General features: G+C 44.1%; 3 protein-coding genes across 3 annotated transcripts; 1 reads left to right on the plus strand and 2 right to left on the minus strand.

The window, feature by feature from the left end:
• Window positions 1-3,066: 3,066 nt before the first annotated feature.
• PADG_11032 (uncharacterized protein) lies at window positions 3,067-5,349 on the plus strand (the record flags this gene model as incomplete). The annotated part of the gene is made up of 1 exon (XM_010758339.1): window positions 3,067-5,349. One exon carries the CDS (start codon window positions 3,067-3,069, stop codon window positions 5,347-5,349), a length of 2,283 nt encoding a protein of 760 aa, XP_010756641.1.
• Window positions 5,350-7,798: 2,449 nt separating this feature from the next.
• PADG_00009 (AMP deaminase) lies at window positions 7,799-11,576 on the minus strand (the record flags this gene model as incomplete). Its single annotated transcript, XM_010757353.1, has 4 exons — window positions 7,799-8,559; window positions 8,631-8,731; window positions 8,817-9,937; window positions 10,017-11,576. 4 exons carry the CDS (start codon window positions 11,574-11,576, stop codon window positions 7,799-7,801), a joined length of 3,543 nt encoding a protein of 1,180 aa, XP_010755655.1.
• A 3,294-nt stretch (window positions 11,577-14,870) lies between these two features.
• PADG_00010 (uncharacterized protein) lies at window positions 14,871-20,110 on the minus strand (the record flags this gene model as incomplete). The annotated part of the gene is made up of 3 exons (XM_010757354.1): window positions 14,871-18,484; window positions 18,641-19,136; window positions 19,193-20,110. 3 exons carry the CDS (start codon window positions 20,108-20,110, stop codon window positions 14,871-14,873), a joined length of 5,028 nt encoding a protein of 1,675 aa, XP_010755656.1.
• Between the last annotated feature and the right edge of the window lie 1,737 nt (window positions 20,111-21,847).

Consider the following 21,847-nt stretch of genomic DNA (forward strand, 5'->3'; position numbering starts at 1 on the left):
GATCAGTGGATTATAACGCGAGATCCTCGGAGGAGAACCTATGTTGGCAGTTCAAATAACAGGGAAACTCTTACAATCATTGAAGGGATTGCAACTGATGGCTTTACTATCCCTCCTTTATATATTCTCACTGCAAAGCAGCTACAAGAGCGGTGGACAGATGAAATAGAGAAGGATGCCATGATAGCTACGTCCGACACTGGCTATAATAATGATCAGATCTCTTTTCAATGGATTCAGCACTTCCATCGCTCCACCAAAGCCCGCATCAAAGGAACCCACCGTCTGCTTCTATTAGATGGATTTGATTCTCATTGCACCCTCGAATTTATGACTTTTTGTGACAAGCACAACATCATACCTTTCTATTTAATTCCTCACACTAGTCATCTTTTACAACCTCTGGACGTTGGTGTTTTTCAGGCTTTTAAACATCATCATTCTGCTGCAGTCGAGGAAGCTACGCGACGTGGTTGTGAGAAGTTCACAAAGGTTGAATTTCTTCATGCTATCACCTCTATTTGGAAAGCAACGTTCAAGGTTCATACAATCAAGCAAAGATGGAAAGCAACTGGCCTGGTTCCATTCAATCCGTTAGTTGTCCTTAATAAATTACGTGAGTTTGAATCAACTCCTATGGAATCCAAGGGGTCTGTTTCCACCGACTCAGAAACCTGGTATACTCCTTCCACCATACACCAATTCAATCGATATAAGCGGAAACTGGAGGCTTTGGAGGAGGATGACAACTATGACGCGGACTATATTTATATGGGATTACAAAAGCTTTATAAGGGTAGTATTGCATGGCCAATAACAGTGGCTCTTTGCAGTAGGAGCTAGCTCAAACCTCTGCTGCCACACTGGCTCGAGAACACCGCCTCCACGGCTTGCAGAGGGTGGTTATTAAGGGAGGTGTCATATCCGCAAGCTACTGCCGCAAAATGACGGCAATTAATAAGAAGGTTGATATGGAGGAGGCATTGGAGAAATTGCGGCCAAAATGGAAGAGGGTTATGAAGGAACTTAAGAGGTATTGCAGAGATAAAGGCATTTATGTGAATGCCACCAAATTTACAAGGAAATCTCAGAGATAATTCATTTACACTATAATCTACTTGTATATATAAAATATAGAGCAATTCGTTGAAAAATTAGCTGAATGTCATGGGTATAGGCAGGCAGTAACGTTGAGATGGCGGATTACGTTGAGCTGGCGGAGGGCCCGACCGGCAGGTTGCAGGTGAGCGGTAGCTTACTAAGCCTCTAGGGCCCGGTTAATCCAACCACCGAACGGCGAATTCTCATGTATAAACCTCCTTAATAAATAATTCATATTATTCCGAAAAGATCGACAATCAACAATCAACCAAAGAACATATTAAGCATTATTTGATCTGCCTCCGACAGTTCCCTCTGAATTTGACCTAAAGATTCAACAAATTAACAGTCAAATACGTGCTATATGGACGAATTGAACTGAACTGCTGGGGATTCTAGCGAGAGTGTCAGCGAAGCAAGACAAGAAGATTCTCCTGAACCGCTCAGAGGTTTTGGGGAGGAAACATGGAATCTCGAATTCAGGATCCTTGCTTAGAACCAGCAGATCTGGGATCTAATCGACGGCACTCCTGCCAGACTTCCGCAGATATGGAGAGCGTTCTGAAGGCGTAGGAACCCACCACCTTGCTTAAAAGGTTTAAACAACCATCATAGAGAGAGAATCCGATCTTTCGACTGAGCAGCATAAGCGTTATCGAAATGCTAGAGATCACTCCCGGCACGAATTCGCTGCATATACCGCTGATATGAACTCGATTACGAGAGTTTCGATGTAGATCTTGGAGCACGTTGCTGAAAGGCACAAGAACCTATATTGCACACCAGATAAATCACTCCACCAGCAGTACGAAGCTCTGAAAGCGAAGCTGGGCACTGACACCAAAGCAATCTACAAGGTAGCAAATAATAAGCAGCACATCAACAATGGGGATCAACCTAAGGAATATATTCTCGACCTTGATAAAAAATCAAGTTTTGCTCATGGTTTTTGCAAAGCACATTTATATTTAACTAAACCCCTGAGTGGGCCGGATCAAATCTATGATTGAAATGTTGCTATTTCAAGGGTGTTTCTTTCTAGAACTCTGGTTCTGGTTGGTGCAAAAATTATAATTAACTTATTATTTATTGTCTAGTAATGATGACAGCTTGTCAGCCCATAACCATGGATCTAAAAGTGTTTAACTCAATGGCCCTCTGCTAAAACCTGGCCACTGTTATGAGTAATTCTAGTAAGGCCTTCCAGAAGCCTGGATCATCTGGCCTATATCAGGAGAGAAGCTGATATTCTGGATACTCCGCATTCGCAGCTGTTTTGGGTGAATAGATTAGATATTTGGAGCAAGTTAATCTATCTCATTTTGAGCCCATGGTAGATACAGCTGTCATACCAGTAGTTACATCGAAAGTCACGTCACCTCAGTCATCCAAGGCTTTTTATTTATTTATTTATTTATTTAATTTTATTTTTTTTTTAATTTTTTTTTTTTTGGGTTGTCTTCAATTGTCTTCGATTTTTGCCAACGACATCATCTTCTGCGGGAGACTTCGCCTCCGCTTTCTTGTCTGTCTTCCTATACCCTCTTTAACTTTCGGACCGTCATTCCTTATTTGGACCGCCTGTGTTCCACTCTCCAACTCTACTTAAGATACCGGTGCTCTACCCTTCTCCCACAATTCCCCAAAGATTGCTTCACTGCAACACCGCTCAAACCGCAGTGCGCTGCTAAGCCCCTCCTACTCCTTGCGCAAGTTCGGCCTAGGACAGAGCCTTTCCTCAATGACTAACAGAGAGCAACTTTCGAGGCTCCCCGTCAATCACCTAACCTCCCTTCTTGACCGTGTCTTTTTCATTATAAAGCATGCCGATAGCTTCGTCCGCTAAACATCACCATCCTCGACCTCATGGATAACTAAATGACGTCAACTTTTTTTTATGATATCTAGCGCTCAGCCTTTTTAGAAACTTGCTGACCAGGCATCTACGAGACCACCATTCCAACCATGGCGGATAAGAATTCTCCTGGTTCTCCGAGGTGGAACTTACTCCTCAGACAACTTGTTGAAGCCTCTTCCCGACCCTCGAACTCGTTTGCATCCGATTACAATCTTCCCAAAACATCAGCAGTCAATAACCCGTTCCCTGAAGCTAAAGATCGAGAGCCTGACGTGTCCACCCGGCTAGGTCAATCCTCTTCAGACGAATACCCCACACCCCGCTCTTCTCTACCTACACCTTCTCGACAGTTCCCGCAATCGCAGGGGCCAGCAGATGAGGCAAAAGGGTCGAGCTTACCACAGCCTATTGACAGCTCTACATGCAGCTCAATGGATAAGAAACAGCAGATAAACAACCTGGAGGATCTCGGAAACAGTTCTCCCAAGAGAAAATTTGTTCCTGAACCTATTGAGACCAGTTCACGATCATCCCGTCACCGTCACCCTCCTTCCAAGTCTACGGGCCGGGTAGCCCCGCAGTTGTTGGAAACAACGTCCGACCGCCGCCGCCACCAAAAAGTACAGGGATCCAATCCCAGGAATCTTTTCGAGAATCCTCCCGATAATGGCGCTGGGGGTGGTGAAACTAAGGTATCTCCATCTCCTGGGAATCACATGCATAGTCATATCAATATCCCCATACGTTCAGGAGTATCACCATCAAGCTCAGAGTCGCCTAGGAGATTCTCCCCGCAGTTAATTGACACTGCAACCCGCTCAGTGCGTCAGAAGTGCCTTGCCCGGGGCAGAGCGGAGGGTCATGATCGTCGACAAGCCTCCCCATTCTTAGCATCCCAGCAGAAATTATCCGCCCCGGAGAGTACAGAATCCCGATTTTCATATGCTAATATTTTGCGTCGACAAGAGGCAAAAAAGCACTCGTTTCTAGTCCCAGCTCTTTCAGCAATACCGTCAATTAGCAGTGAGGGGTCCGAGAAATCCCGGACTCATTCGCCCCCAACGTCTCCTTCTACTCTCTCCAATAACAGCAGCAACAAGTATCACAAGGAGAGGCGCTTGTTATTTGAGAGCTGTGATGACAGGTACTCCGGCTATCTACGATCCCTAGCTGAACGTTCGGTAAAGCAGATGCTAAGGGATCAAGCTCTTGCCGCCTTCCCCAACGAACAAGTGTATCATCCAGTTTCACATTTCGCCATAGGTCGAGAGGATGAAGATACTACTGATGACGATGATGCTCTGGAAATATCACTGCGTAACATGACAATAGATTTTCTGAAGTTCCGTCGGGAATCCACGATTGACCTCGGCTGGGAACTCGATGAGATGAGAAGCCACAAGGAGGAGTCTGAAATGAGAGCCCGGCAGCGGATGTTTGACTCTGGTCAGTCCCGGTTCTCAGCTGCTGCAATAGCGGCCAGACAAGCAGCCGAGAGCGAAGTCATAAGAGCACATATAACCGGTCATCAAGGCGGCGTTGACGTGTGGCAGAAAAGGTTGGGTTTAGACCAAATGAAGAGCCCACCATTGTTGGGGGGGGACATCGTTTTCCCCTTAGGCATATCTCCCCAAACCACCAGATGCGACGTGGACCACCACCCTGTGCCCCACCATGACGACAATTGTTCTGATCTCGTGCAGCGCGAAGGGCTCTGGAACCCCGAACCCAATGCCCATGATTCCGACGAAGGGGGGCTCTGGATGGGCCTATGTCGGCGAACCGGATACGCTGGAAGGCCCCCTTCATCCCTACCGCGAGCAGGAATCATTACACCCACCAGCACCATGGAAACAACCCCCTTCCATTTCCAAAGTCCCAACAGCCTCCCTATAGCCAAAGCCATAACCTACACGATACCCCCAGACTCTCCCTCCCGGCTCCCCAGCACTCCACCCCCGTCCAGCCCAGACCTTGACAACGTCGACAAACTCCTCATCCTTGAACAAGGAATCAAGCGCGAATTCAACGACGCCTTCGTCACACAGATATACAACTATCTCTCTCTAGGCTACCCCTGCCTCGCCCGCGACTACGATGAGGAACTCAGTAAAATCTCCCGCATCCCCATCGAGGAGCTGCGGAAAGATGACAGACGTGCCAATGCGAAAGGGTACGTGGGTGCGCCTGAGGGTGTTGGCGTGGGTGAGAACGAAGTCGTGTCAGGCCAATGCATGCGCTGGACGGCGCTGAGGCTGTATATCCATGAGTGGGCGAGGCAGCAGCCGTGGATGGCGATGGCGGATCGTTGTCACCAGGCTAACCCGTCGGGTATGGATGCAATGGATGCGTGGGGGGCCGGAGCCAGAAGGGGCAGTTGGGCTATCTGATCCATATTCTTTTTTCTTATTACTATTATTCGATCATTATATATCTATTAATAGCAATTTTACGAGGTGGGAACGGTTGAATTTTGGAAGTTGGACAAACCTTTCTTTCTTTTGCATGTTCGTCATTTTAGCGACGGTCTACGGGTTCATCTTTATAGACATTTTTGGTCTTGCAGCTTTCATTCCTCGTGGGAAACGATGCTCCTTCGGATGAGATATATACCTCTTTATGCATTTCCAATAGTTCTGTTCGTCTGGAGTATATGGGTTCCTTCATTTTTGCTTATTTATTCTTGTCATTTCCCCGCGTGTCCGTGGGTTTATTTTGAAGCAATGGAGGACATATGGTTTCATTCAGCTAACATCTCAAAGTGAAATCGGTTCTGCCTGTTTCTTCTTTTGGTTGCCTTGGACATATTTAATTCACAAACCTATTACATCCCCCTTAGTTAATGGTGGATGCACTAAATGTGATGTTCATCTTATTATTGCGTTATTTCAGTGTTAGCAGCAGGCCACAAGCTGGCTAGTGGTATCTCAAAATATGGATGTTCTTCCTCTTCCCGGTCTTTCAGTGTTTTGTTATTCTATCTTCCAGGCTTCTTGCCATGTTTTTTCCTTTTCATGGAGATGTGCTATCATTTATGGTACTCCAGAGACCACGAGTACAGGCAGAGCCTGTAGAGTATGCACTTTTAGTGGTAGTTGAAGGTTCTTTTGTGCTGTTGAAGTATACACAGTAGATAAAAAATCGTGACGGCGTTGGCTCCTGGGCTACGGAAACTGGCATGTAATAGAAACTGCCTAGCAACCGCCTTGCAACCGCCCTACGGAAAGGGGAAAGTAGCTTTACCTAGTTGGCAATCGGACATCTGTTCATCTGCGCCTAGATTGAAGCCGTAACAAAAAATAGATATGACTTGAAATCAATTATATTAATAACAAAAAATTTAATCATATATTCTGCAGTTTATATGCAGACTTTAAATAAAAATAATATCAAAAGTAGTTTCAAAGCTACAAAATTAATCTTATATAATTTAAAATGGATTTTTCATACATTAATATTTAGATATATGCTTTCACTTCTTCAAAAACTTCTCATAGTTTTTCAACCTTCTGAGTCACTGTCACATCATATAATATATTATCAATTGAAACAGTAGACTGAGAAGATCAGAAAATAAATTAAACACTATATACAAAGTTCAATTAATCTCATCTATCAGACTTTTAAATCATTTGATTAAGAATTACCAAAATGATTATACACAATGTAGCTTTTTTGAAAAAGAAAGTCAAAGAATTTAAGAGCTACAAATGTCAAACAAAAAAAGAAAATATGAAAGAAAATGTATATATGTAGCTTAGAAAAAGATGTTGAGACTTGAAGAGAAAATAAATCATGTACAAAGTGTGAATCAATGAGAAAGAGAAGTAATTGAGATTATTGAGTCTCAATCATGAAAGCGGACAGCTCCACAGTGTAGTATATGTGAGATTACTGAACATACTGCCTGTACATGCTCTAAATAATTCATAAGATAATTAATCTTATTTTCTTGATAGTTGAAGCTGTAAGGCATCGGATCTTGACTCAAGTCAAAAAAAGTAGTCTGTTTACTTGTTGTTGTTCCACTCGCTTGTGGATTACGCTATGCATAAAAGATTATATAAAGGAAGAAATAACCATCAGCAGCTTAAAAGATCATTTAAAAGAAAAAAAAAAATCAAAATGAGAAGATCTTGAGGATAATTACCATCTTCAGTAGTTATAACAACTTCGAGGTGCCAAGGAAACTAATCTTCTACACCATAGTAGTAAGAGAGGATGATATCTATCCTACAGTATAAATCTGTAGCGGCGCCCGCCTGGGTGGCGTTGCCCTAGCGACCGCCCCGCCCACACGTGATCGCTTGTATGTAATATAGCAATAACCTAGCTAGCTCCTCCGAATAGAAGAACCAACCATCCCACATAAATTGCTCTGGAAGCGTGATGCCCAATTATACAGCCAAGCTTACTAGCGCAGGAAAAGGGTGGCCAGAACTTTTGATCCAACATCTCCGTAGTCATGATGACAAGGGGAGGGAGAGGGAAAAGTAGGTGTTGATAACACCAGTTGTGGAGCTGTAGCGGTGGGGAAGATCCGTAGATAAGCAACGGTAAACCACATGCCTTTTACCGAAGGAGGGGATTCGTTATATATTTTTTTCTTTAAAAAATAGCCCTGTTTCCTGTTCTATCTCTATTATGTCCATCTTCCGGCGACCTAGAAGTGGACACAGTAGTAGATGCCAGCGGGGATATCTAGCACTCGGAAGGACGAAAACAAAATCTGAGAGCGAAAAATAGCATAAAGGTCAACCAAAACGCCAGTGATAATAAAGAAAAGTATCAATGTCATCTCACACCAAACTAACCCCTACCCCACCGGGTCATACCAACTCATTTGAAACCCGGAAATGTGCCGTCATCATCATCATCATCATCGCCATCGTCATGATAATATCTCTCCTCCTCCCCATCCATTTCATTTCCCCAGGTCCACTGCTGCCCTCCATGCTCCTCTCCATGCTGCTCTCCATACTCATCCTCTTCACTCCCGTCCTCGGGTACAAATCCGTTTATATCACCTTGCCTCTCCTCTTCCTGTTGTTGTTGTTGTTGTTGTTGCTGTTGCTGTTGCTGTTGCTGTTGCTGTTGCTGTTGCTGTTGCTGTTGCGGACTATCACCTTCAGCAGTCTCACCTCCGGCTTCACCAGCTGACAAATCCGTACCACGACGCACATGAGCGTGCACTATTCCCGGAAAAATCCGTTGCTCAGGAAAACTGTCAGATGAGGGTTGTAGGACAGGATGGAAACAGGAAGAAGGAACAAGGCCTTGTGTTTGTGCTTGCGTCATTGGTGTGGCGGTTTGAGTGGGGATTTGGTTCAAGGCAAAGGTGTTAGATACGGATGCCGAACGTCTTAGATTCATGCCTTGATTAGACGATGATGCTGCTGTTGTTGTGGGTTGAGGTTGTGTTTGTGGCTGCATCTGCGACTGCGGTTGCAGATTATTCAAGTGCTGGTATTGGGAATAGGGATCTGCGGTGGGGTGGGAGGATGGGAATCGAGCGAGGTTTCTTGGGAAGTTCGGGGATGAGGGATTTGTTTGCTTGATCGGCATGGCTGGGTGTGGGAGGGAGGAATCAGGTAGTTGGCCTATCACAATGTTCTGTCAGTGAGTGCCTGAGAAGACTCAATGACATGGGTATCCGACTGGATTGATTTACCTAGCGGTAAGGAGGGGGATGAAAGGGAAAGTCCGTGCTGTGGTTGGGGTGTTGGTCGCATTCCTGGAGTGGCCGCTGAAACTGAGGCGTATCTTTCAATTCTAGGAAAGAATGTCTTGTTAGTGATCTTTTGAATCCGGGATTTTGTACGCAATACTAAAATAGAGGCGAAAGGCGACGACTTACAGGGATAATTCTCCCAGCAAGGTCTCTTGCCTGAACTGCTCACGAATATCCGGTACATTACTCTTCGCAATATTGTTGCCCTCCACTCCAGGTAAATGGCAGGTTGGGCCTAGCCACCTATGCTTGAGGGAGAGCTCAAAGCCACACTGGTCAACAGAATGTTTTGCCAATTCACACATGTCCACGGCGCTAAATTTGTATATCTGAGCAGCAACCGAATATTCCTCAATCAGCGGTTCCTTGGTAAAAGCAAACTGTAATGGATCATCGGTCGATAGAGAAACATTCAAACCCCTCCTGAAAAAGCTGGCGCAAGGATTTTTGTCGTATGTCAAGAACAAAGCGTTGTTACTCAATGGCGACATAGCAATGCCTATTTGTTCCAGGTAGTATAAGTATTGAAGCAACGGAACCTTGCGTAACAGGATTCCGTGGCTTATTCCGTAGCAGCAGAGCACTGCAGCGGCCAAATGATCTGGATCACCTGCTTCACCGCAGTGGGGACGAAACACAAAAGTATTGAATCCACGGTGTTTTCGCCAGTTATTCAGCGACGCCATGTTAGCAAACATGAAATATATCCAATAACTGTATGGTGGGTTTTGCTTAGTATTCCATTGTTTCGGAATGGGGAACTTGCGATACAATCGACGCTCAGCCTTGCTTTCATCATCGACGCTATCAAACCCAACCACACGCTGTAAGAAGATGTGCAGTTTCGGATGGCTCGACGGGTCTCTAGTCACCTCGAATAGAGGTTGAAAAACATTTTTGATGACTTCCTCAAAGTTTTCCATCATTCCACCCGACTTATAAACATCATAGAGTCGGGGCACTTGAATAAGCCAACGGATATTAGGAGAAAAGAGCTTGTTGTCGACCACCCAAGCTGCTAGCTTCTCCCATTCCTCTGGCGATCTGCCGTAGATAGAAATCCGCCACTCAGCCATCTGGTATTTACTAGACTCCAAATCAGAGATTACTTCTTTCGTGATCTCTGCAAGATATCGGCCCTTGATGAAGTTGTCTGTTTTGAGAAAGATTTCTCGCAGTCGTGACTCGCCAACAGGGTTGTATTTGAGATTGAATTTGTCAAAGCGATGGAAGGAGTCTTTATGTGCCTATTATATATGGTTATGGTGATTATTCAATTGGGCCTTGTATAGAATAAAGAGATGCAATATGAAAAAGGAAACTTACATGCATATCGAGAGTATCAATGCTTAAATCGTAGGCAGTCAGATTAATACTTTCGAAAACCTCCTTCAATGTCAGGTGCTTTCCGTCTCTAAACAGAACAACCTCATCAGGCGATTTCTTGATTTTGCTCTTGATGAAACGCAAGAGATGTTTCTGATTCATGCAAGCAGAGTGGTGAACGTGGGTATCGACTTTCCTGACGTTGTAAAAATCTCTGTGAGGCACTTTTTTACTATCCGCCATTTCCCGGTACTCATTTAGGAGGACATGAAGCTGGAACTTTCCTTCCAAATAACTCAGCCGTTTGAAGGCAAAGCTCTTCGTTGGGCCGTCAGTCGACACTTCAGTTATCGTATCCAGGTCCATGTAGAAATCTCGCAGGGACGGAACATGGACAATGGGCTGCTTCAGCTTGCAAGCTTCTTCAGTCTCATATACTTGATAGACGCTGTTCCCATCGAGTTCAAATGTCATCTGCGACGCCTCTGGCAACGGCAACAGATCTTCCATGTCAAAGTCTTCCCCGATATCCTCCCCCAGCTTCCGCTTCTTGCGAAAAAGAAACGGGTGTATAGAGTCTCCTGAACAATTGGTTTGTGCTCCGCGCTGTGACCCACTCATAATCATACTATTCGACAGGCTTCCTGTCCCGGGAGGCACCCTATCCTCATCCCATGACGGTTCGGGAGGTGGAGGGTATATAAACCAGCCTGGTTCGTCCCTTGGGTTATCCGAGGTTCTCTGCAATGACAGCCGGATATACCTCTGCCTCATATCGAGAAGACGTTGGATCTTCCGACAAATAATGCCTAGTTCTGTTGTAATCGCATCTTCACTGGTCGTAAATGCACCCATACCTTGACCTGGAGCAACTCCAGGGCCAGCACCAGGTGCCCCCTCACTAGCAGCGGTATGTAGTTTGTTTTCAACGAGCATTTGGGTGGGCAGAGCATGACTCCGGACTGATTGGTCAGCTGCCGTAAAACTGTATGTTGGTTTACGTTGCGGTGCTATTACGGGACTGTACCCAGAGCGAGTTTCAGCAACTAAAGGGCGACCGAGCGCCGGTAGTCCGTAGCTTTGATTGCTCACGCGGGATCCTCTGCTTGCTGGCCTGCTAAGGAATTCGCCCTCTCCACTGGACATCATTGGGCCGGTCGTTGATCGAATAGAAAGGACAGGGCTCTGGGGGAATTCACCATCCGCATATTTCGATTCAAATTGATGTCTCTGGTAGAATAACTTCGCTTCGGCGTGGCTTAGAGATTTTTCGTAGGCATAGTCATACGTGGCTGTCCTCCGTTGTCTGTCGCGAGGAAGCATGGTTTGTGCCACATTGCCAAACAACGAGCTCTCATCGTGTGTTCCGTCCACCTCGTCACTTAACTTCTTGTTCTCAGCTGAATTCGAACCTACATTGGGAGCAGGCCTCCTCATAGAGTCGCTGGTGGGATTAAGTCCGTCGTCAATAGACTGGACAACTTGATGATCGTTTGAATCGCGTTCAGGTGGCTTTGAATAGGAAGAGAGTGTCGACTGTGGTCTCTGTGGTTGAGCCATGCAATAGACCTGCAACAGCTATGTCAGTCTCAAATCACGTTGACTTATTAGTCAGGGAACCTATGGCAGATTCCTCTTGAAAGGAATGACGGCGAGAGTGTGGAGAAAAGCTCAACCTGCAGTTGATTGAGCTAAGTTAAAAAGTGGAGAAGCACTGAAAATAGACCGTACGAGGCCAAACTTCAAGGAACGTTGATAACAAATCCAGACCGTGAGGGAATTGGAGGAAGCCCAAAGTAAACAAAAACGATATGCGAGAGGCTTAGAGAGAGAGGGAGAGATACAGAAGGGTGCTTTGGGTGAGGGACGACGAGAGGGAGAGAGAGGTAGGTGTCTGTACTGTGGAGCTGATGATGACAATCCTGGTTGACCAGTTTTGCCAATGAACTCTTATTTTTAACATTTTAAATCTAGAACTCCTCAACTTTATTTAATCTAATAGCTATTTACTATTAACTAGATATTTAATAAATTCTATAATAAGATTTTAATATAATAATTATTAGTGTTTTTACAAGTTTATTTTTCTCTACTTTTTAAGTAGTTATAAAAACCATATTACTCAAGTTGTGGAAGTTTTTCAATTCAAATTTAAAGAGAAGGGGGAGTAAAGAGAAAAACCTAACTAACAAACAGGCTGCAATTTAGTCACTCTTTATTCTTCTTTCTCTTTTCTCTCGCTTTGGTCTACAGACATGTAATATATCTCAGGGCCTAAGCATAAGCAACAGCTGAAGCTGCATAGTCTGCTCACCCCCATCTCAGAATCCCTCCTCACCTAAGTTCAGCTTGCTGATAACTAAAATAAGCTGTTTTCATGTTTAGTTACTGATCAACAAACTTATCAAAACCTTCTGTCTCCTCCAGATGTCTGCAAAGACGCAATATCTTCCGCTCATAGATCTTGCATTCTCCAGCTCCAGCGGTCTTAATATCACCCTGTCTCATCTTCTTCACCAAGGGGTAGTTTATGCCAGTAGCCACCGCCTACCTGGTTAGGCCTAGCTCTGCTCTGCTAGCACTGGGGCAAGTCTAAACTTTTTCTCACTCTTTCTGTTGCACTTCAACACAACCTCTCAACTAACAGTCCTGTAAGCCATGGCTTCTCTGATTGGTGTTTCGCACTTCTGATAAGTTTATGAGTGTACATATTTCTATATTAATCTTTTATCACTATATATTGCAGAAAATAATTTAATCATTATTAAATTAATATCTATATAATATTATTAATTAATAGTTATACAGTTGTAGTATTTTTTTTCTTCATTATAATTATATAAATATAATAATATGACTGAGAAATAATACGGTATGTTCTTATTTAGATATTTTATTAAAATAATATAATTGTAAATGAGTTGATATTTATAATAATAATATTAATAATAAATATAAAATTAAAAAATAATTAAAAATGATTATTATTATTATTAATTTAATTTTACTTTACTTTTATATATATTGTCACGGCTTCAATCTAGGTGCAGGTAACGGGTGTTTGATTGCCGACTACATCAACGAAATACTAAGATGATTCCCTAAAAGGCGGGCCCGGGTAAGGCCTGTTTTATATAGCCCTTAGCGTCTTACCCCTTTCCTTAGCGCCGTTGCTATGCAGTTTCTGTGGGGTAATTGTGGGGTGGTTGCTATGCTGATGTTTGGACAGAGCCTATTGTATCCGGTGGTTGTAGTCTGCTGGACTTATGAGGTCGGGTGGTCTCTGGACGGATTCCGTTCTACGCCATCATATATATCTATATATATGTATATGTAATTCATTCTTTTCTTGCTATTTTTCTTCTTTTTCTTCTTTTTCTTTAGTGGTTCTGATCAGATAAATTAGCTAGTCATTATAAATACTACTATTTTATGCTTGCTAATTCCGACTTTCATCATAAAGTATTCAACTCAATTGGAAATTTTATTATATTATTATGATTTAAATTAATTTTAATTTTTTAAGCAATTTCAGTGTGTTTAAAAATTAATTGTATTTTATCAATTAATTGTCAACTGTATAATCTCTTTGTTGATTACCATGATAATTAGTCAAAGTTAGAGAGTGGGTTGATTAGAGTGCAATAGCATAGTTCTTTGAGCAGATAAGTTGTAGAGTTGGTATATCACATTTGTGGATTATGTGGCAACAGATTAAGTTAGATCACCACAGAAAGTTTATTTCTATGAGAGCTCACCAGTCAATTCTCAAGCCATGCATGGTATATTCACCAGCGTCGAGAGTGCTTACAAGAGCACATTCTGTAAAATACGATTACGGAAATAGTTAAGGTGTTTCTACAAGATTTCTTTACACGAAAAGAGAAAAAGAAATGATAAAAATGAAATATTCCGTAGGGTACTAAACGCCAACTAATAAAAAGAAGCTCAAACATTAGCATTATTGAAAATATGGTCTCAGATTACCACTCTGCGTCATATCACTCAATATATTCACTCTAAAGATGTAAACTCAACTTTTGAGTCTGATACAAATTAGAGTTGAGTACAATAACCTAAGTTTAACATTACAGACAGCGTCAAAGTATGTAGAACTTAGAGAAATATGATGAGAGGCAGAAGCGGCAAATCAATGAGTAGAGAAAAATAGAAGAGACAGTGGGGATCTAGTCACATCAGAGTCATAAAATCAGAAAGAAAAAGATAATTTTTTTGAGAAAAAAAATATAACATGCCGATGGGACGAGCGTGGACCCATAATTGAAAACTTTGTGTCCAAAAACTGGAACCACCCTTTTGTTGCATCCCCGAGTTGTCGCGGCTGTAGCTCGGAAGAAGAAAAGGACGAAATAGAAATCTGGGGATTTCCGTTCGAAGAGATACTAAGAAGAAGAAACTTTGAAATAAGATACGTGAAAGGATTAATTACAGCGAAACGCTGACTTAGACACATAAGATAAGCAGAATCTGGAGATACTGGCAGAGATTAAAAGCCAAGCAAATATAAGAGTTTGCAACGTGTGGTATGCTTCCAGAGATGGCAGTGGAAAGGCTAATACAGAGGCCAGAAAATTGCAGGGGAAAAATATAAATAAAGATGAAGAAAAGTAAGAAGGGTTCTCCCGAATGGATGAGAGAAAACAACAATGGAATAGAAGCTTTTTGCAGAAATAGAAGTGAGTTCCGCAGCAATTTACTGACAGAGAGGGAAGTTTAAAAATGAAATGACATGACAGATGTGTTAACACGCTGTAATGTGATGTTAGCACCATGGACATGCTAGAAGAAGAAAATGAAGCTGGGTCACCAAACGGCTCAATAAGAGCCACCATGTTAACGATAACGGGTATGTTTAGGGACTGTACTGCTGACGCCGTGTATATTTCCAGAAACACTATCATCAAGGTAATTCTGGCAGTGGGGTTCTAAAGGGGGTTGACGTGCGTAGTCTATTTCATAGTCGATATATTCCCTCGGGGCCCCTCGCTGGATGGGGCGTTCTACGTAATAACCACCGGGGTTTTGCTGTTCGCGTAGGCCAACTCTGACAGGAACGTATTCGACGGCGCCATCGTAAGGTGGTTCCCCATATCTCGGTTCCTCCACATACTGATACGTACCACGAGACGGAAGACGAGTAAAGCCGACGGCTTGGTCTGTCAGACCCCTATCATGATATGGGTCTGGCGAGTGCGCAGCGTAGACTGGGCGTTGTCGAACTCGAGGTGGCATGGGGCTGCGTTCGCGGTAGTACGTCTGTTCAATGGGGAGAAGATCACAGAGCGTCGGAGAACGGGAACGTGGTCGGTGAGAGGTATGTCTTTGTGCCTCATACCTATCGAACCTGCTGTGAGGGCGCCTTGCTTGGTGCTCAGGTTGATGCCGAGTTTCTGAGAAACCCATGTTCTTTCTTCCTCGGTGGTTATCGGTGGGTTCTGGTGATCCCTCCTCACCATGTCTGGAAGACGCATACTGGTCATGTTTCGAGTCGAAGTCCCGGAACCATCCAACTACGGGGCTTTTGGGTCGGTTCCAGCCTCCATGTTGTTTGCTATGCGTAGGGGTTCCAGAAACACTGCTTTCGGCTGTGCCACCGGTAGCTCTTTCAGCACGATGACTCCGGTCATCATGCTCTGGCGCATCAAGCCATCTCCCCTTAGAAAAGTCATCAGCTCTACGCTGTGGCCCCCGAGACGTCATTATCTTGTATTCTTCAGATTCTTGGCCAGGAACGAAATTACTCAAGAAACGTTCCGCAGCCGTCATTTCTTCAGCTGGAGCAGGTTGTGCTGGAGGGAGATGTTCCTGTGCGTGACTTCCTTCCTCCACTTCACCATCCTCCGAAACGTTCCTCATGGGAGTTCTATTTTTTTTGGATTCATTTGGTAGTTCCGCAGCTACGGAACCGGTCACAACGGATTGGGGATAGTCAGATTTAGACAGGCGGCCCCTGTATTGTGAAGGGAGCTGTGATGGTTGTCTGGATGAATGACGACGGTGGTCATCGTATGGATACCCCTTAGTTCGGTCGGCATCACTAGGCTGCTCTCTGGCTGGCTTCGAGATAGGCGAACTACGAATGCCATGGGTTGCATCCTGCTCCCGTGTATTGTGAGATCTATCCTTGATAGGGACTGTGGAAGTGTGACTTTGCCTTGGACGTCGAAGATCAATTCGGTCATATTGGTTTCTGACTGGTTCAATGAAGGCTGGTCTATGGGGATCATATTCATCGCCCATGGGTGGACCTGGGCCTTTATTGATATCCGTGGCAGGTAATTCAACAATTCTCGGGAAATCATCAACCGCAACTTCAACATGATGATTTGGACTTCGCAAAGTGGCCTTCATATCGGTTGGCTTCTGTTCTGCAAATTTAGAACGTCTATTATTGCGGTGGCTGCGATGGACGTTTTTGGTGTCACGGGACTCCGGCGGCTTTCTATCACTCAGGTTTGAAAGTGGGGTGTGGTTGGCCGACGGGGGAGGAGGGAATACCCAAGGGAAAGCAGCTGACACTAACTGTAGTTTGGCGTCATCCATCCCGGGAGACTCAACCAATTCTAAAACTTTCGCATTGTTCGGCAGTACTAACATATCACGTTGCCAATCCAGCCTCGACGGTTCAGATCCTGAAAGCGGGGTCGATTTGTTGCGGTCGACATGCATTGACTGGAAATGGCTAACTAGAGCAGGTAGAGTATAGATTTTGCGATCGGCTCTACTCGCGTCTTGGTGGTGCAGACGTCCAGAACCTTCACCATCACTGCAGGTTCTGCATACCAGGCCGCTAAGATTTCTTATGGGTTTCATTTGAGCATGGTTGTTCAAACCATCAGCAAAGAGTGTCAAAGGCGGTTCATTACCGAACCGTTCTATAAACCGAGATATAACATGGTGAATTACGACTTGAGCCCGGACATTATGTGGCAGGTCCTTGATGCCAGATGTTCCATTCCAAATGCTGCGCGCATTTTTGGCTATGTCATCGAGTTGGGCTTGGTAGACGCCAAACGCCTGGCTATTGGGATTCGAACTATGCCCCGGAGCTCCACCCCGTCTTGGTGGATGCGAGTTACTGGAATACGGTGCAGCGTAAGGTGGCTGGCCAGACGCTGGTGGTGGGTATTGGGGAGGTGGGTATGGTTGGGGAGCCCTTGAATCAGTTGGTGGAGGGTAAGGTGGTGGATAAGCCTGCCCAGGAAATGGTGAACCATACACTGGATTCGGAGGATGGGGTGTTCTATAGGGCTCGTAGCCTCCCACGGGAGCATAGCCTGACTGAGGTGCTGGATAGACAAAATTTGTTTGCTGTTTGGGGTAAAATGGGGGGGCGGGCGATGGTGGTCGATAGGGACCTGAGCCATACGCGTACGGAGTCCCAAATGGAGTGCGATTATAAGGTCCAGGGGAAGGTTGTGGATACACGGGAGCTCCGTCTGGTGGATGATGGTGCACTTGATCTGGGCCGGGCATAAACATCGGGCCATGGGATGGGTTTGGATACCCAATATGTCCCATGGTCGGACGGGGCATTGCAAAGAAAAGAGCCTTTGCAGCATTAGGATTAGGGTGGAAAGGAGAATGTTCCGGCCATTCAGCACGCCAATGAACGACGACACTGCCCAAACTAAGAACATTAGTGTGCTTTGCAGCATAATGTTGGATTACGCCCTCGAATCCATAAAACTTAGTATTGCCTTCGCAGCCACTGCCATTGCAGAGGAAAAGCTCCTTTTGAAACTGTTCTGTCAGTGGTTTGATCTTCGTATCAAAAATGAACTTCATATTTTCGAGGATAAGTTTGCGGGTGGGTGGTACGCCTGGGGCATCCTCAGGGATCGGTTTGCCGGTGTTACGGGCCAGGGCGGCCTCTTGCGCCAGCTCCCTGTAGAACTTATCCTTGACGTAAATAAGCACATCAGCAGCAAATTTTGGACTTTTTTCTTTGGTGACAATTTCGCCGCCGCGCCACCCTTCACGGATTATTTCGTCTGCATACAATGCCATGCGATCTCGGACAGGTTTCTGTGCCTCATCCCATTCTCTGTCTAGCTGCTCTTTGGCTTCTCTATATTGTGCGTCTTGCTGTCGACGCTCCTCAGACCTGGCTTGGAGAAGTTGGTCATGTTTTACCTTATCTTGTTCCCGACGCTCTGCAGCATCGCGTTGTGACAATAAGCGAGGCTTCAAAATGGCCCAGTCACGGTCAGTAAAAGGATGTGGAATTTGAATGGCAGCCGAAAACGAATCCATATGGCTCAGAACAGCAGGTGTCAGAGGTGGTACGAGATCCAAACAGCGCCGCTCTATTTCGGCTTTGCGACTTGCCTTTGCTTCATTGACTTCTCGGAGGCTACGTTCAGTCCGTGGGTGATGCGCCGAGTTTGAGGACGATAAAGGTTGACTTGAATCAGGACTCATTGGGCGTGGGGGAAGTTTAGAACCTGGATGATTAGAATTAGTAAGTAAACCTTTCATATGTTGATAGAATGAAATAGTTCTGAAATTGAAGCAGGGGGAAAGAGCTTGAAAGGGCACATAAGAAATCAACTTCACTAAAATCAAATTTTCATGTCAGGTGCGGGCCCCGTAATGCTTACCAGAAGTATGTGAAAGAGTAGCGGGACTACTCTGGCCGTTGATAGATTTGTCATTGGTGAGTGGAGTAGATTGTCCAGAATACCCAGTAGTCATCATGTCTATAGGTTGATTTCTCACACCCAAATCCAGGGAAGAGGGCCGCAAAGGGGCTTCGCTGTGATGGGTTCGAGTAAGCCGAATGGATCGAAGACCACCTGATGCTTCCCATTGTTCTAAGCGAGCAACATCAGCAAGCTTGTCCTTGCCATTGCCTTCAAGGCCCTTGATCCACTCCTCAGTTGCGGCAGGGCCAAGCGATTTAACGTCCTCAAATTTACGCCTCATGTCATCGACATGGGGTTTGTAAAAGTATTTAGTCAGGATCATGTCAGTGGGCGGCTGATTGTTGCGCAAAGTTACTGAGGAAGCAAAATGCATTGACGGGGTAAAAAACGCAAAGGGGAGAGATGGAATTAGTACGGATGGCAGAAGTGAAGAGAATAAAAGATCCATTTCCTAATACCGTGTTAGTGCAAATATCAAATAAAATGTTTGGGAGGAAGTAGATGAACCTTTTCAGATTTGGACTTGATACATTCACCACAAGCTCGAATCCCGAAAGGCCAAATAATACGAACTCCACCAAGACCTGGCCCGGCTTCCCATATTGTATTATCGGTTAAGGATGAACTGGAACTAGACTTTCCACAGAACTGACAAGTATTTCCATAGACAAGTCTCCACATTTCCAACTCCGTAAGGAAAGACAGTGGGCGTGGCATTCCCGGATAAAAGGCTCTCCGAGAAACAGACCAGATTAAATTAGGGATTAGATACTTTAACACTCCCGACGTTTGAGGGAAATCGGGCAACTCCGACTCACTTGGAGTGAGAAGGGACTTGAAGGCCTTGTTCACACATAAGACGCGACCTAGTGAGGTAGGCGGAAGAAATGTGAAGATATGCTGCCATACTTCTCCCGGCAATAGAGATCCATCGAAAGAAGTGGCTGACTGTATATGTGTCTTCCCTGGGGGAAGAACGCATGACCCATTGAGCGGGTTGGATTTTACACGTTTGTTGCTATCCTGAGAAAATGCAGTTGAATGTGACTCACGAACGGGTTCCATTCTAGGAGTGTCGTCACGTCTGGTAAGACTTTCGATAGAATATTGGTTGCTGGAGTCCATGGACATTTGAAGGTCATTTGTCGACCGCTTCCGTTTCAGCATTGGAGTATGATTTTGATTGCCGCGTTCATCAAGAAAGTTGGGGGCCGCTGCAATATTCGTGGCTTTGGTGTTAGACACATGATTAATTGCCACATCGGGATCCGTAGAGTGATGTTGCTGAAAGCTATCGGAAGCATTTAAATCATTTGTTGAGCCTCTAGGCTGATGAGTCGAATGGCCTTGCTCCATGGCAGCACCGTCTGTGTAAGGATTAAATGACGACCCGGTACTGCTGGGCGTGGATGTGGTTTCTGACATAGATACCAAAATCCTGTGGTACAGGTGCGATTGGCAAAAATGAAACGTGAAGAAGGATAAAAATAATCAAAATCCTAGGCAAATGAGTCCTCCGAACGGGGGAGAGGAGGCGTAGAAAGACAATGTGCTCACAGGTGAATCAAGTAGACACAACGAGAAATGTCCATTTAAAGTCACCAAGAGCCAAAAGAAAAGAATGACAGAAACCAATCCGAGTACGCGTCAGCCGGTCCAAGAACACTTGGATAGATCCCCTTTGGGAGAAGGTTGGCCAGAGACGAAAACAGGAGAGAAAAAAATGAGTTGGCAAGCCAGGAACCGGTATCAAGGAAGCACCATCAAAGAGTTTAAGATCGAAAGAAGCAATAGAAGACGGCACATGAGCGCGCCTTACGGGATAGAATACAGTAGCCAGGAGATCACAACTCGAGCAAGATGTGATTCTCTAGAAATACACAGAGAGGAAGATAAAGCAACTAGTGAATTTATCGAAAGGCCTTTGAAAAGTGTACAGAAAGCGCGCGAAGGCGCGCAAAGAGTAACGGTGCAGCAATAACACAGAATGGGTAATAAATGTAGCTAACAGCCACGCTACACTTGGGGATAAGGCTAACAGATAATGGGTATAGAGGTGATAGTGGATGGAAAATATGTTGTTGGATTGACGCGATGCGTTGTTGTCGATGGAGATTGGAAACGGGGATGGTGATGGAGGCTGAAAAAATTTTCCCAAAATAGTTTAGCTCTGGTGGGGTGAAATCGAACCACGCTTCACTTTTGCAGCCAATCAGAAGCCGCAAGAAACTTCAGGCACGTGGCTTGGGTATTAAAGCCTTGTCCTTGGAAGATCCCAACTGCGATGGTAGCGAAAAGCTCTTGTATACGTGTAAAGATAGGTTGGTTAAGAAGAAAAAGAATTGCTAGCTATGAAGTAGATGAGTAAAGGAAGATATATAACAAATACCAGCAGCAGTGTGCACAGCGGCCTGGCGGAATACTAACTATAGCACGATGCCTCGAATATTTCTGCTTCATCGAAGTAGAATAACTTGAAGCAAATTATAAAATACTTTTGAAGAAATGTCAATTCAGATTATCATTAGCACTTTAGCACTTATAATGTCCATACAAATCATTGATATAAGTTTCAAAGTAGTTACCTTAGTTTTATGTACTTTATTTATTTTAATTAAATTGTCAAGATGAATAATAAGGCTGTTGTTACGGCGCAGTCGCTGGTAATATGGTATAAGGTTGATCCGTCTGACCTCAACCATATTTGGTTGCTTAGGTTGATCCTTTCTGATCCCCAATCATATTCAGTTACTTAGGTTGATCCGCTCCGATCCTCAACCGCCTAATATATTCGGCTGCTCGTTCATTCTCATATTCTAATCCCCAGTTTAGTATTTTCGTCGCAGCTACCTAGTAGATAGATGAATTGAGCTTTTGTCTTGTTATCATCATGCCTCTAGACTAAGCCATGATAGCTGTTGACAAATAAAAAATTATTTTTATTAATATAATTATTTTTTACAACTATTATTTCTTTGGTTAGATTTATTTATATATATATATTATTTAAAAATATTAATATTTAATACTTAAAAAATAAAATATATAAATAGATATATAAAAATAAATAAATATATTATTTTTATAAAATTTACTAAATTTTATAGTTAAATAACTATTATAATTATTATAAATAAATTATTATTTTATATTTATTAAAAA

Source organism: Paracoccidioides brasiliensis (genome assembly GCF_000150735.1).
Source record: "Paracoccidioides brasiliensis Pb18 unplaced genomic scaffold supercont2.1, whole genome shotgun sequence".
NCBI classification, from domain to species: Eukaryota; Fungi; Ascomycota; class Eurotiomycetes; order Onygenales; family Ajellomycetaceae; genus Paracoccidioides; species Paracoccidioides brasiliensis.